The 14294-nt window shown below is 44.6% G+C and overlaps 2 protein-coding genes across 4 annotated transcripts in view; one reads left to right on the forward strand and one right to left on the reverse strand.

Annotated features, from left to right (window-relative positions):
• The window catches only part of LOC144505238 (protein INSYN2B-like), an 81760-nt gene extending 77932 nt beyond the window's left edge, over window positions 1-3828 (forward strand). The window contains exon 4 of one of the 3 annotated variants that reach the window (XM_078231260.1): window positions 2425-3828. In XM_078231260.1, coding sequence (XP_078087386.1) covers window positions 2425-2542 — 118 coding nt within the window. In that variant the 3' untranslated portion in view covers window positions 2543-3828. Of the gene's footprint in view, window positions 1-320 lie in introns of all 3 variants that reach the window. The other 2 variants (XM_078231262.1, XM_078231259.1) reach the window with 2 other exon arrangements.
• The window catches only part of LOC144505239 (dedicator of cytokinesis protein 2-like), a 618318-nt gene that overhangs the window by 337877 nt on the left and 266147 nt on the right, over window positions 1-14294 (reverse strand). The gene's annotated exons all lie outside the window — the stretch shown is intronic.

The raw sequence follows: 14294 nt of genomic DNA on the forward strand, positions 1-14294 counted from the left end.
ATTTCGAGTCCTGAAGAAGGTTCCTTCGGACTCAAAATGTTAACTCTGTCTCTTGCTGCACAGATGCTGCCGGACCTGCAAGCTGAAATGAGGCTGTCCAAAATTCTTAACGTACAGACGAAGTTTCCATCCTCATAGTCTGGGAATGGATTTGGGCACAGGTCCCAGAGGCAAAAAGCCAGTGTCTCAACTCTGCACCAGCAATAGTGGAAGAAAATGAAGGGAAGTGTCACATATTGTTCGTGTTAACTTATGGTACTGGCACAGTTATATTTTCAACTGGCAGCGGTTTTATTTGATCTATCTGTATTTTTCCCCAGTGTAGAATATGACTTTAGACAACAGGAAGGCAGATTCCATCAAGTGCTACGAGCTTTGGAAAGCGAAGATGAAAGTTCACACCAGCCGCATTTGCCCAGAGGGAATGCAGACACACAAACTAGTCAGAAACAAGAGCTGAAGGGTAAAGCACGCAAGCCTAAGAAAGCCTGCTTCTGGTGTTTGTGAGTGATTGCTGTCAAAATTGTTGCCATGAAAATGAGTTTTTTCTTTTGTCCTTTGCAACTTACGTGAATTAACATCTGTTGAGGGATACTGTCGACATTTTGGGGCAAGCTGTGGTCATTTGCAGCAAGTGAACCAACTAACGCAGTTGCCATGGCTACGTGTGAGGAAAGAGGCAAGATGCAAAGAGCGAGGAGGAGAGAACATTTGCAAAGAGGCCAGTTCCACTCATGCAACATTTTATAGCTGTGCAGTGAAGTGACCACCTGTCTGGCGGAGGTGACCCCCTAACATCCAACAGATTATGTCACTCGGTACAAGCTGAGGGATTGCTGCAAAACTACATTTGGTAAATGCAGCGCTGTCTAATAATTATTTTTTGATTAATTAACAGAATAAAACACAGCAATAATGAATGTCATGGAGCATTTAAGCTTCCAATCAGCTGGCGAAATCGATTCAGTCTAATAATAAGGACTGCAGCCTCATTCATTATTGACACTTTGCGCAGAGGGTAATGTTTTTGTTCCCATGTCTTTAAATGGTCATTCTCTTTCTGCTTTTTGGTACCATATTTATCACTGCAGTTTTGTGCTACTCTCTGTATACAAGTGGTGCCCCCCTTTGTATATAAAAGAAAATCTCCTTTTGGGAGATTGTGAGGTGAAACCGAGAGTGCTGCAAAACCGCAGAATTACTGCTTAATGTTTCATGATAATCTGCTTGGGTCCACCCATAACCTTAACATCCTCTTTTTGTCACGGCATCGCTTTCTCCAGCTTGTTCTATTTTAACATAGAATTTACAGAACAAGAGCGGCCCATTCAGTCTAGCAGGTCTTATCTGGTGTTTATGTTCACAAGAGCCATACTCCCCCAACCCCCACAATCTCACTTGGTCTCGCCATATTCTTCTATTCCGATCTCAATCATAGAATCTCTACAGTGCAGAAGGAGGCTATTCGGCCCATCGAGCCTGCACCGACAACAATCCCACCCAGGCCATATCCCCACATATTTTTACCCTGCCAATCCTCCTGACACGAATGGTCAATTTAGCATGGCCAATCAACCTAACCCGCACATCTCTCTTCTGATAAATGCATCTTTTTTTTCCCTCATCTGGAAGTGAGTTCCACATTCTATCACTGAGTCAAACACAGAATTTGATTGATGTGCATGAAGGTGTGACAAATGCGGGGAAATACCAGGACTGGTTGATATGTTGTAAGCTAGAAACGGCTGCTGATGATAATTGTATATCTGTATAACAATCCATCCAAAATAAATGGCTTAATGGCTGTATGAAGTCAGGCAGAGCAATATGTCACACGAACATCTTAAATGTTTGTCCCATATTATCACCAACAGTCAAAGGCTATAGTGGGTGGTCTGATACAAAACCCAAGGTCTGCCTTTCGTAACATTACCAAGTGCACAATAAAACATGCTCTTAAGATTGATAAATAGAGAAGCACAATCCAAAATGCTTTTCTCATCTCGCCACACATTGTGTATTACTCTGATTCATCGGCTCTGCATCATCCCTCGGATATTTTTTCTGACGTGTGGACACAAAGCTCCAATTGTGATTTAAAGGCTTAAAATGTGACAAAAAATTTAACTGAATACTGCTGTAGAACAAACTCTTGATTTGTAATTTACTGAAAAAACTAGAACTGTGCCATTAATTTATTATTTTTCATGGTATCAGCACAGAAAAAGATTCCAGAAATCCTTCTAATTCAGATGCTGGAAGGTCTACTGTGTAGTTCCTGTATTTTCAGTTCTTATTTTAGTTTCCCAATGCTTGCAGCTTTTCCTTATGTCTCTTCTCATTTCAGCGCAGGTTTCCAGGAAATTCCAGCCATGTAAAGTTATTTCTGATGTCAGTCACGTGTTATATAATATTTTACGTTAGTTTCAGAATTGTACTACATGGATTGATAATAATGGAAGGTAACATGGATTCATCCTGGAAGGCAGACAATTACTTGAACCTACCATTACCTACAATTACCATCGAAAACCACAGGTGAACAGCGGGGCCATAGTACAATACTGTATTGACTCTCAACAAAGCGAGGTGGAAGATGGGGTAAACCAGGAACTGGAAGGAAGGCGTTAGGCATTTAGGTTTTAGAATCATACAAGGAAGGACAGACTGAGTGAAATAAGGTCTCTGTGACTTCGACCCAGTGAGGGTGCAAGGCGAAGAAAGAGCTGGTGACCCATTGCATTTGAGTTGAGGAGGTACAATGGAACAGGCTACAATATTTATCATAATGAAGGCAGACAAGAAAGGTTGAGACAAAGGAAGGGAGGGAGGATTTGGATGGATCCTTTTTATGCTGATAAGCATTTGGTTGTATCTAGCCCACAAGTGTAGAATTGGGCTTAGAAGGGGCATCCAAGTTAGGGAAAGTTCTTAAAGTCTAAACTACAGAGTTTTGTAAAGGATCAAGAATTACTAAGTTGAAAATAAGATTCTTAATATGAGTTTCAGGTAGTTTCTTGACAAATTTATGGGAATAAAGAAAACAACAACCTGATGCTTCTCAAAATCTGCGATATAGACTCATCCACCAGAGAGGCTTACACATTAATGCAGTTTATATGCTATGAAATACATGCAGGCATATGTGCTACTTATGCACAAAAGTGACTTGTACACAGGTTATTACGAGATAAGAAATGTGATGATATAAGATAGATGTCTCCTGTTCAATTCTCCATCAGTGTCAAGTGAGCTAATGTCCACCGTAGTGGCCGTAAATGAATAATGATCGACTTTACAGTCTCTGGGGTAGATAAGAGCAAAAGCCGGATTACATGCCATAACTGAGCACTTGTTAAGTCATTCTTTCCGGTGGGCATCAGTTGGGGAGAGCTGGGTCGAGCTGGACTGTGATAGTTGCTCTCCCTACCCAACCCTCAGTTCGACAACTTGCTGAGACTCTCTGTCCAGGCTCACAGATTGTAGACTGGTCAGTTGGCTGTGATACTAGAGGATGAACAGTGATCCTTCACTAGAGGAGACAGGAATTCCAAAGAAAGAAAAAAAATAATATATTCTACCAGAGTTGTGTAAAAGAGGTGAAAATATGAAAGTTTATTTTGAAAAGTGCAAAGAGGAGTAAAATAGTAAATAATTTTGTGTTACATGTGATAATGTTTATGGGTGTGTCTTACCTCAGTAGGTGAGGTTAACACTGTGTCATAGGCATATGGGGTACAGGTGAATTTGTATACTGTCTGTACAGGAATAAGACTTTTCTTTGTATGTTATTGAATATAACTGTACAATACATTCAAGCAATGATATTTTTTGAAAATGTGTCACTTTGATGGCTTTACATTGCACATAAATTAATCAGCCTTCCTTACTGACCAACACATAGAAATAAAGAAATATTTACATATACAGTATTAAAATATTATCATGCAATAGCACTTCTCGAGGGAGTGCAGTGATTTTCGATGTGTAAACAAATAGAAGTTACACTGCAGTAGCAGTGTTCCAGGAACAGCACTGGGATTTATGATCAGTATGCTTTTGGCGGCATTGACTAAGGGGTGAATGTTATCCCGGACACAAGTAGCGCTACCAATAACGTACATCCAAAAAACAAAACATCACAAAGTAGAATCACAGAATCCTTACTGTGCAGAAGGAGGCCAATCAGCCCATCGAGCCTGTACTGACAACAATCCCACCCAGGCCCTATCCCCGCAACCCCACGTATTTACGATGCTAATTCCCCCTGACGATAAGGGTTGAATTAGCATGGCCAATGAACCTAACCCACACATCTTTGGACTGTGGAGGAAACCAGAGCACCCAGAGGATGCCCATGCAGACACGGGAAATACATGCATACTCCACACAGACAGTATGCCGAGGCCAGAATTGAACCCAGGTCCCTGGCACTGTGAGGCAACAGTGCTAACCACTGTGCCAACGTGCTGCCCCCAATGTGTTTCATGATAGTGTCAAACCCAGAAGGGGAAAGAGGGAATTAAGAGGACTGGCCCAATATATGATCAAAGAGCTGGACATCAAGAAAACCTTTGAAGAAACTCTTCGTTAAAAAGTGACACAAGACCTATAATGTTCACCTGAAAAGGTTTAACATCTCGCAGAAAGTAAAAACATTTACACCACAGAAGAAGGTTATTTGGCCCATCATGTGTGTACTGGCCGAAAAAGAGTTATTCAGCCTAATACCACTTTCGAGCTTTTGGTCCATAGCTTTTGGGGTTATGGTACTTCAAATATATATCAGAGTATCTTTTAAATGTGATGGGGCAGCATGTGGCAGAGTGGCTAGCACTGCTGCCTCACAGCGCTTGGAACCCATGTTCAATTCCAGACTCGGGTGACTTTGTGGAGTTTGCACATTCTCCAGTGTCTGCATGGGTTTCCTCCGGGTGCTCCAGTTTCCTCCCGCACTCCAAAGATGTGCAGGTTAGATGAATGAGCCGTACTAAATTGTCCTTTAGTGTCCAAAGATGTGTAGGTTAGGGGAATTAGCCATGGTAAATTACAGGGAGAGGGCAGAAGGGAAGGTTTAGGTGGGATGTTCTTTTGAAGAGTTGGTGCAGACCTGATGTGCCTCCTTCTGCACTGGAGAGATTCTATGATTCAATGGATTTCTGCCTTCACCTTTTCAGGCAGACTCCACCACCCTTTGGATGGAAGAAATTTATCCTCAACTTCCCTTAGTCCCTTTCTCGATTACTTTGGCCAGGATTTTCCAGTCCTGCCAGCGGTGGGCATTGTCATGGGCAGGGCCGGAAAACTTGGAGAGCAGCCAAAGGCCAGAAATTCCCATCCTATGTTCCCACCTAGTTATTAACATCCCTGCTGAGGAAAATAGTAGATAGACCCCTTATAGTTTTAAAATGTCAACTAAATCTCTCATCAGAGAGAAGCCTGTCCAATCTTTCCTCATAGTTAAAATTATCCTCACAAATTCCCTCTGCACTCTCTCGAGTATGATCAAATTTTCCCTTTCATACAGTGACTAGACCTGTATGTAATATTTTCTGGGCAGGATTTTTGCCCCCGCACCCCTGTGCCATGTTGACCAGTCCCCCTGAGGTCTATGGTGTTTTGCGTGGCTGGCATCCTCCACTGCCGGGGAACCCACCGGGGATCACCTTTGGTGGGAGTGGAAGATCCTGCTGTTGGGAAGGGCTGGAAAATTCAGCCTTATGTTTCACTGAACAAAATAAACTTTCTTGTATGGCTTCTAATCCATCTTATCTAACTTTCCTATTACTTTTAGAGGTTTGTAGACATCCACCCAAGTTCAATTTATCTCATACTTCTCCAGGTGGAATTCCATTTGCCCAACTACCCAAAGATATCTTCCTTGCTGTTAAACGCATAGGGCAGAATACTCCCATCTGGGACTAAGGTCCGGGACGGGAACAGAATGTGTTTTCTGCTGCGGAGGAGGTAGGAAACCACACCACATCTTCTGTCCCCAACCTCATTAACTATGTACCCAGGTGTTTAACGTCATATTATGGGGCAGGGCGGATGTGATGACCCGAGTCCTGCCATCATATTCAGGTGCCATATTCAAAAGGCGCCAAATATCACTGACCCACCATTAATGAAAGAAGATGGATCTCCTGAAAAAGAGGTTAGATCCCCAGGAGCACTCTGAGGCTGGAGGATGTACCTCCGTGATGACACTGAACTTGGAAGATGCTCCCCTCACCCGCTGCTGTGGTGTTCCGGGATCCGTGATTGCTGGCGGCCTCCATCCCGAACTCCAGAGGCAGCCCCAGGCAGCGTTCAGGTGAGTCCCGACTTCTGCACACCTTGTTGTTCCAAATGTGTTCTAGACCATTGTGTATTCCTGCTGGCATCGCAGGGAATTGGTGTGGGTGGAAGATTCCGGTTAGGCCTTCATCTGCATTCAGTTAGCGGGATGCAAATCAGTTTCACGGCGGCCTCCGGGTGTTTCCCAATCTGCCATGGCGGATAACATTGGAAACCCAACAGGAAATTTATGCCAGTGTAACACCGATATTTGGAGCCCAGCCGTATGCTCCACCCTCGCCCAGTATTGAACCCGTCACTGAGGTCATAGGAGAATTCTGGCCATGGTTATTTTTTGTAATCATCAGCAAATTTTACAAAATCATACCCTCTACACCTAAGTCTAAATTATTGATATATAGCAAGGACCTACTGCTGAGCCTATGGAATCGCATCAGAAACAGTCCCAAAACCATGTATCGATTATCACCCTTTGCTGCTGTTAATCAATAAATTTTGGATCCAACATGCCACTTTTCCTTGGATTTCCTGGGCTTTTATTTTTATTGTAGTCTGCCAGGTGGAGCCTGGTCAAAAACCTTGAAAAATTGAAGCAGATTACATCAAGCCCGCGACTCTCATTGACCCCCCCTTGTTTTCTCCTCTCAAAATTCAATCAAGTTAATCAGACAAGAGCTTTCCTTAACATATCCATGCTGACTGTCCTTAATTAATCTGAGTTTCTAAATGACGATTTGTACTGTCTCGCAAATTCTTACCAACATTTTCCCATTACCGAGGTTAGGCTGACAGGCCTGTAATTACTTGACCTCCCTCATCTGAAGGTCAGCAACTTCCAACAACACAGCACTTACAATATGTTCCTCACAACTCCATTTGAGCAGCAGTCAATTATATGTTCAGGGCTTCGAGACCCAGAAATGACTGGCTAAGTGCAGGGTCATAGTTTGGTTTTGTGCCTTCCAACTCCTCCTGTGTGACCAAGAAATGCCCATGCTCCAACCAACTCGACTTCTTTGCTGCCCAAATTGCCACATATTTCATGATTTAATTACAAATAACAATATCTCGAGACTTCACAGCCTGACCTGTCCTGGTTCATAACTGCAATTTATACCAAAGCTCATTGAACAGTGATTAGGAGCTGGAAGCTTCACCCGCCCACACAAGGTAGTGCACATTACCCACAAAATCTTCAGGGGAATCCAAGCCAGCACACTTTAATGAGCTGGTACTAATTTGTTGGGTTTGAAAATTAATTACACACTTGAGAGAGAGAGACTGCTAACTCCTAAAAAAGGGTAAGGAAAATGAGAAGCCATTGCTGGACTATTTGTATGTAACTAACTACCAGGTGGCTGGAGAATGTTCTGGCGAAAGACTGGAGGGGACACTATCTTTGCAAGATCGAGATTGAAGCATTCAGTACTTGAAGAAGCACAGTTAAATATCCACCTTCTATGAGGGCGGCACGGTAGCACAGTGGTTAGCACTGCTGCTTCACAGCTCCAGGGACCTGGGTTCGATTCCCGGCTTGGGTCACTGTCTGTGTGGAGCTTGCACATTCTCCCCGTGTCTGTGTGGGTTTCCTCCGGGTGTTCCGGTTTCCTCCCACAGTCCAAAGATGTGCGGGTTAGGTTGATTGGCCATGCTAAAATTGCCCCTTAGCATCCTGGGGTGTGTAGATTAGAGGGATTAGCAGGTAAAATATGTAGGGATATGGGGGTAGGGCCTGGGTGGGATTGTGGTCGGTGCAGACTCGATGGGCCGAATAGCCTCTTTCTGTACTGTAGGGTTTCTATGATTTCTATGAGAAAGTTTACACATGGAAAATGTAGTACTTTCTGATTTCTCTGAACTCCATCTGCAACATAGATCTTAACAGATGGGACCCAATCCAAATTTAGCCCTACTTTCTTTGGCTTTCAAATGTTTCTCAGGTTTGCTATATGGAAGCAAGCCAGAAGCACCAATCCATGGAGGTAGAAATCCATTTTCCATCACACCAAAGGTCACTCAGCAACAAGTAAAAGATTCACAACCATCCTTTAAGCAGGTTGGTGATTTTTCTTCTCGACTGTTTAGAATGTTATTAATAAGCTGTCCAGCGAGATTTAATCCGCGATTTTAAAACACTTTCACCAACTCTCGTTATCTGGAGTTAGCCACACGTCTAGCATGACTTGCACACTCATTTCACAGTTGATACCTGTTGGCTTGGAGCTATATTTAGCATGGCCAAGGCACCTAACCAGCATGCCTTTCAGAATGTGGGAGGAAACCGGAGCACCCGGAGGAAACCCACACAGACACAGGGAGATTCCACACAGACAGTGACCCAAGCCAGAATCAAATCTGGGTCCCTGGCACTGTGAGGCAGCAGCGCTAACCACTATGCCACAATGCCGCCCAAGATAGTTAATCGCCACGTAAGATCGCCGTGTAAGATAATTAATTCCCGCATTATCCTGAGCAGAAAATAGTGCGGCTTATTTGATTATAGAGATTAGCTAACTTCACATAAAAGCAAACATGGGACATTCATTCTCTGTTTAAAGGAATAAGTTTATCCACTGATTCGTCAGATGACTCAGTTCTCTCACCCCAAAACTGAACTGAAAAAGCACAAGTTTGACCCTCTGTCTCTCCCCTCAATGAGAACAAGACACGCAGTGCAAAGATCCACGATTCAGACCATTTAATTCTGACTATAATCAGTATCTATTGCCAGCATCACCAGAAGTACAGGGCATCAAGGAGTGGAAAGCTTCCTGAAAAGAGCGCCAAAGGTAAATTGTCTCATGTTGGAAAGAGAACAAAAAATGCTGGAAATACTCAACAGGTCAGGCAGCATCCGGGGGCAGGGGGAGGACGGGAGGAGAGAAATAAAGTTAATGGGTGAAATTTTCAAATCCCCCATTCTGGGTTTAATGGTGGTGGTGGTGTGGGGGGTGGGGGGGGGGGGTGGAACAATGAAGCAGGAGCTGACAAATCGATTTCCCGTTGACATAAAATGATAGCCATGGTGGGTCACCATTTCCATCAGAGGCCAGCGTGAAACCCATTTGCACCCTGTTAATGGGATGGAAAACCCTACCAGAATCCCCTCCCCACCTGCCACCCAATCATTCCCATCACCAGTAGGGTTTCACACCAGTCCGGAACATATCTGGACCAAATTTGCGTTGAAGTGACAGACTTAGATGAAAAAGGCCTGGGAGCCTTCAGAGAACAGAAAGGAGGCCTCCAGTGACCATGGACCCATGGAACACACAGCATTAGGAGAGAGTGAGACTATGACGTTGAGGTAGAGTATCAGCCGTGATCACATTGAATGGTGCAGCAGGCTCGGTGGACCGAATGGCCCACTCCTGCTCCTATTTTCCATGTTTCTATGTTTCTTTGGAATGTTCCTGGAGGTCTATCTTCTATCTTCAATGATGGGTCAGTTACATCAAGGAGCCTTTTAAAAATGATGCCCAGGTATAATGATGGGCCGTGAGCCAACCAGTCAATCCCGCTGCAATACAGTACGTATTCCCAGTGGTGTGCGCGGCAGAAACACTTCTCCTCCCTGTCCCCATCCTTACCACAGGATTTAGTCCCAGAACAGAAAGTTCCACCCAACGTTTCAGGTCGATAACCTTTCACATGAACAGGTTTAGGTTGATGTCCTTTCATCTGTCCTTGGCCATTCCATCATGTCAAGCTGGTGAGGGAGCTCAGAATTCATAGAACTGAGTTGGCAATAGCATTGCTGAGGCTAAATGTGTCCCTTCGCCAAAGAATGCATCTCTAGTTCTGTTGTACATAATGTACAGAGCATTAAAGGGCATTGGCATCAGGGAAAAGCAAAACTGGAAATCCTTCATCCTCTTGCTTGAAATGGGAGATAATTCAACATCCTACTATCTACAATAGATTATAGATATCCATGCAACAAACAGTCTGTTTTAGATGGGATGTCTTCAAATGGTACACCTCTGCTGATGGCAAATCCTTAAAGACACTTTACACATGAAGCTACCAGGTGTCATTGTGGATTACACTCAATAATGTGATCCTGTATATACATAATGCATTTAAAAATGAGGGGAAATGAAACAATATTGTGAAGCATTTTCCATAAACCTGTCCTCTGAAATCAAAGAATGAATTTTATATGGGGTCAGATTAGAACAAAGAACAGTACAGTACAGCACAGGAAACAGGCCCTTCGGCCCTCCAAGCCTGTGCCGCTCATTGGTCCAACTAGACCATTCGTTTGTATCCCTCCATTCCCAGACTGCTCATGTGACTATCCAGGTAAGTCTTAAACGATGTCAGCGTGTCTGCCTCCACCACCCTACTTGGCAGCGCATTCCAGGCCCCCACCACTCTCTGTGTAAAAAACGTCCCTCTGATATCTGAGTTATACTTCGCCCCTCTCACCTTGAGCCCGTGATCCCTCGTAATCGTCACCTCCGACCTGGGAAAAAGCTTCCCACTGTTCACCCTATCTATACCCCTCATAATTTTGTCCACCTCTATTAGGTCTCCCCTCATTCTCCGTCTTTCCAGGGAGAACAAGCCCAGTTTACCCAATCTCTCCTCATAGCTAAGACCCTCCATACCAGCCAACATCCTGGTAAACCTTCTCTGCACTCTCTCTGAAGCCTCCACGTCCTTCTGGTAGTGCGGCGACCAGAACTGGACGCAGTACTCCAAATGTGGCCTAACCAGCGTTCTATACAGCTGCAACATCAGACTCCAGCTTTTATACTCTATACCCCATCCTATAAAGGCAAGCATACCATATGCCTTCTTCACCACCTTCTCCACCTGTGCTGCCATCTTCAAGGATTTGTGGACTTGCACACCTAGGTCCCTCTGTGTTTCTATACTCTTGATGGCTCTGCCATTTATTGTATAACTCCCCCCTACATTAGTTCTTCCAAAATGCATCACTTCGCATTTATCCGGATTAAATTCCATCTGCCATTTCTCCGCCCAATTTTCCAGCCTATCTATATCCTGCTGTGTTGTCCGACAATGTTCATCGCTATCTGCAAGTCCAGCCATCTTTGTGTCATCCGCAAACTTGCTGATAACACCAGTTACACCTTCTTCCAAATCATTTATATATATCACAAATAGCAGAGGTCCCAGTACAGAGCCCTGCGGAACACCACTGGTCACAGACCTCCAGCCGGAAAAAGACCCTTTGACTGTCTACCCTCTGTCTCCTGTGGCCAAGCCAGTTTTCTACCCATCTAGCCACCTCTCCTTGTATCCCATGAGCCTTAACCTTCTTAACCAACCTGCCATGAGGGACTTTGTCAAATGCCCTACTGAAATCCATATAGACGACATCCACGGCCCTTCCTTGGTCAACCATTTTTGTCACTTCCTCAAAAAACTCCACCAAATTTGTAAGGCACGACCTCCCTCTTACAAAACCATGCTGTCTGTCACTAATGAGATTGTTCCGTTCTAAATGCGCATATATCCTGTCTCTAAGAATCCCCTCCAACAACTTCCCTACCACGGACGTCAAGCTCACTGGCCTATAATTACCCAGGTTATCCCTGCTACCCTTCTTAAATAACGGTACCACATTTGCTATCCTCCAATCCTCAGGGACCTCACCTGTGTCCAATGAAGAGACAAAGATTTCCGTCAGAGGCCCAGCAATTACATCTCTTGTCTCCCTGAGCAGTCTAGGACAGATGCCATCAGGCCCTGGGGATTTGTCAGTTTTAATGTTACCTAAAAAACCTAACACTTCCTCCCTTGTAATGGAGATTCTCTCTAACGGGTCAACACCTCCCTCTGAGACACTCCCAGTCAACAAGTCCCTTCCTTTGTGAATACCGATGCAAAGTATTCATTTAGGATCTCCCCTATTCCCTTGGGTTCTAAGCATAATTCCCCTCCTTTGTCCCTGAGAGGTCCGACTTTTTCCCTGACAACTCTTTTGTTCCTAACATATGAATAAAATGCCTTAGGATTCTCCTTAATCCTGTCTGCCAAGAACATTTCGTGACCTCTTTTTGCCCTTCTAACTCCCTGTTTGAGTTCTTTCCTACTCTCTCTGTATTCCTCCAGAGCACCATCTGTTTTCAGTTGCCTGGACCGAACGTACGCCTCTCTTTTCTTTTTGATCAGATCCTCAATTTCCCTGGTTATCCACGGCTCTTGAATCCTCCCTTTCCTATCCTTCCTTTTTACAGGCACATGCCTGTCCTGCAGCCTTATCAACTGTTCCTTAAAAGACTCCCACATGCCAGACTTGGACTTACCCCCGAACAGCCTCTCCAATCAACGGCCACCAATTCCTGCCTAATCCGGCTATAGTTAGCCTTCCCCCAATTTAGTACCCTACCCTTAGGACAACACTCGTCCTTGTCCATTACTATCCTAAAGTTAACAGAGTTGTGGTCACTATTTGCCACATGTTCCCCTACCGAAACTTTGACGACCTGACCGGGCTCATTTCCCAGAACTAGATCCAGTATAGCCCAGTCATCTCTCCTATCACTCCTCCACCTCCCCCCCAGTCAAAAAGTGCTGACCAGAAACCAAGCTGCCCCAAGGTGGGGATAATACGTTGGGACAGCCTTAATTGTTTCAAAGTGGGATTTCCACCTCCATCTGAGAGGAAGTCCCGCCCCAGAAAGCCGCCGGCCAACCTGATTGGCTGGAAGCTCGTTGGTTCCAACAATGCCGGAATCATTGGGTGATTGCTGGGACTGCAGGCAGTCCCCAGGGAAAAAGTATAATGGACCCTGGACATCAGGTAACTCCAGAGATTCAAGGTAGGGATGCCTGGCAGACCCCAGTGAGGGAGGCATGTTTTAAAGACCAGGAGAGGAGGCTTAAAGGGGGTGGAGTACAATCTTGGGTGTAGTTGCTTCCGATGGGCACATGGAATGTCCAAAATGAGGTACCACATTTTCCTGCCTGGACCGTGAAAGCTGCCAGGCTACCTGCTTTGCTTCCGCCTTCACTTGTCACGTGTATCATTGCAGCAGAGGTGAAATGCGGCCCTTAAGTTGCCATTAGTTGGTCACATTGGGGCATCAATTGGCCCATGGATGAGTGGGCTGCCTGATGCCTTACTTGCCCAACTAATATGGGAGACAGGATGTGGGGGGTGGGGAGGGGGCATGCTACTTATTTATTTTATGAATTCTCCATTTACCAACATTTACAAATATGCTGCTGGGGGAGGTGGACTGGGGGGTTTGAGCTGTAAAATTCACCCCCCCCGCCCCCTGCTCCTGGATGCAGTGTGAATTAATGAGATGTGGGTGTCACTGGCATTTGCCCTTGAGAAGATGGTGGAAGACCTTTATTGAGCCACTGCAGTCCCACAAGGTAAGGCTCTCCAGCACCTTCAGTACGAATGATACACATTGCATTCGCTCATTCATTTCCGTTCACTCATCCAGAAAATGCACACACCTTCAGGCTGTGTACATAAGCTTGCTAAAGAGAAAACCAGTATTTTGCTGAAAGTATTTAAACGTTCCCATATGAGCCTTGGTACAGCTGAGCTATAAGTCAGTCTTCCTCCATAATTGCCATGATGTTTGGCTTCCACACCAACCTCAGAAAGCCAATCAATTCCGACATGCCTCAACAACATCTATCAAACCTGGAAAGGAAAGGGGGAAGCTGAATTCTGCAGAGCCTTAGACAATGGTTAAAGTGGCTTTAATTCTATTATAGGAGAAAAGAGATTGATCCTATGTCTCAGAGTAGTTTGGTTTATCAATGTAACACCACTCCACCCCAGGATGCACTGTGGATACTTGTTTGCTTTTTAAATTGCCTCTACATTTTCCTGTCAACATCAAGCAATTTGCAAATCCTGTCAGAAAGATCAATGAAACGAGCATACATCAATCACAGCACTAATTCTAAAAGAAGTCGACAATTAATGACAGATGGTGACTGGAATGGCAGGGAAGAAATTCAGCTCACGATTGCCTGTTCATCCATGGTAAAAT

Source organism: Mustelus asterias, chromosome 16 (genome assembly GCF_964213995.1).
Source record: "Mustelus asterias chromosome 16, sMusAst1.hap1.1, whole genome shotgun sequence".
Taxonomy (NCBI): Eukaryota; Metazoa; Chordata; class Chondrichthyes; order Carcharhiniformes; family Triakidae; genus Mustelus; species Mustelus asterias.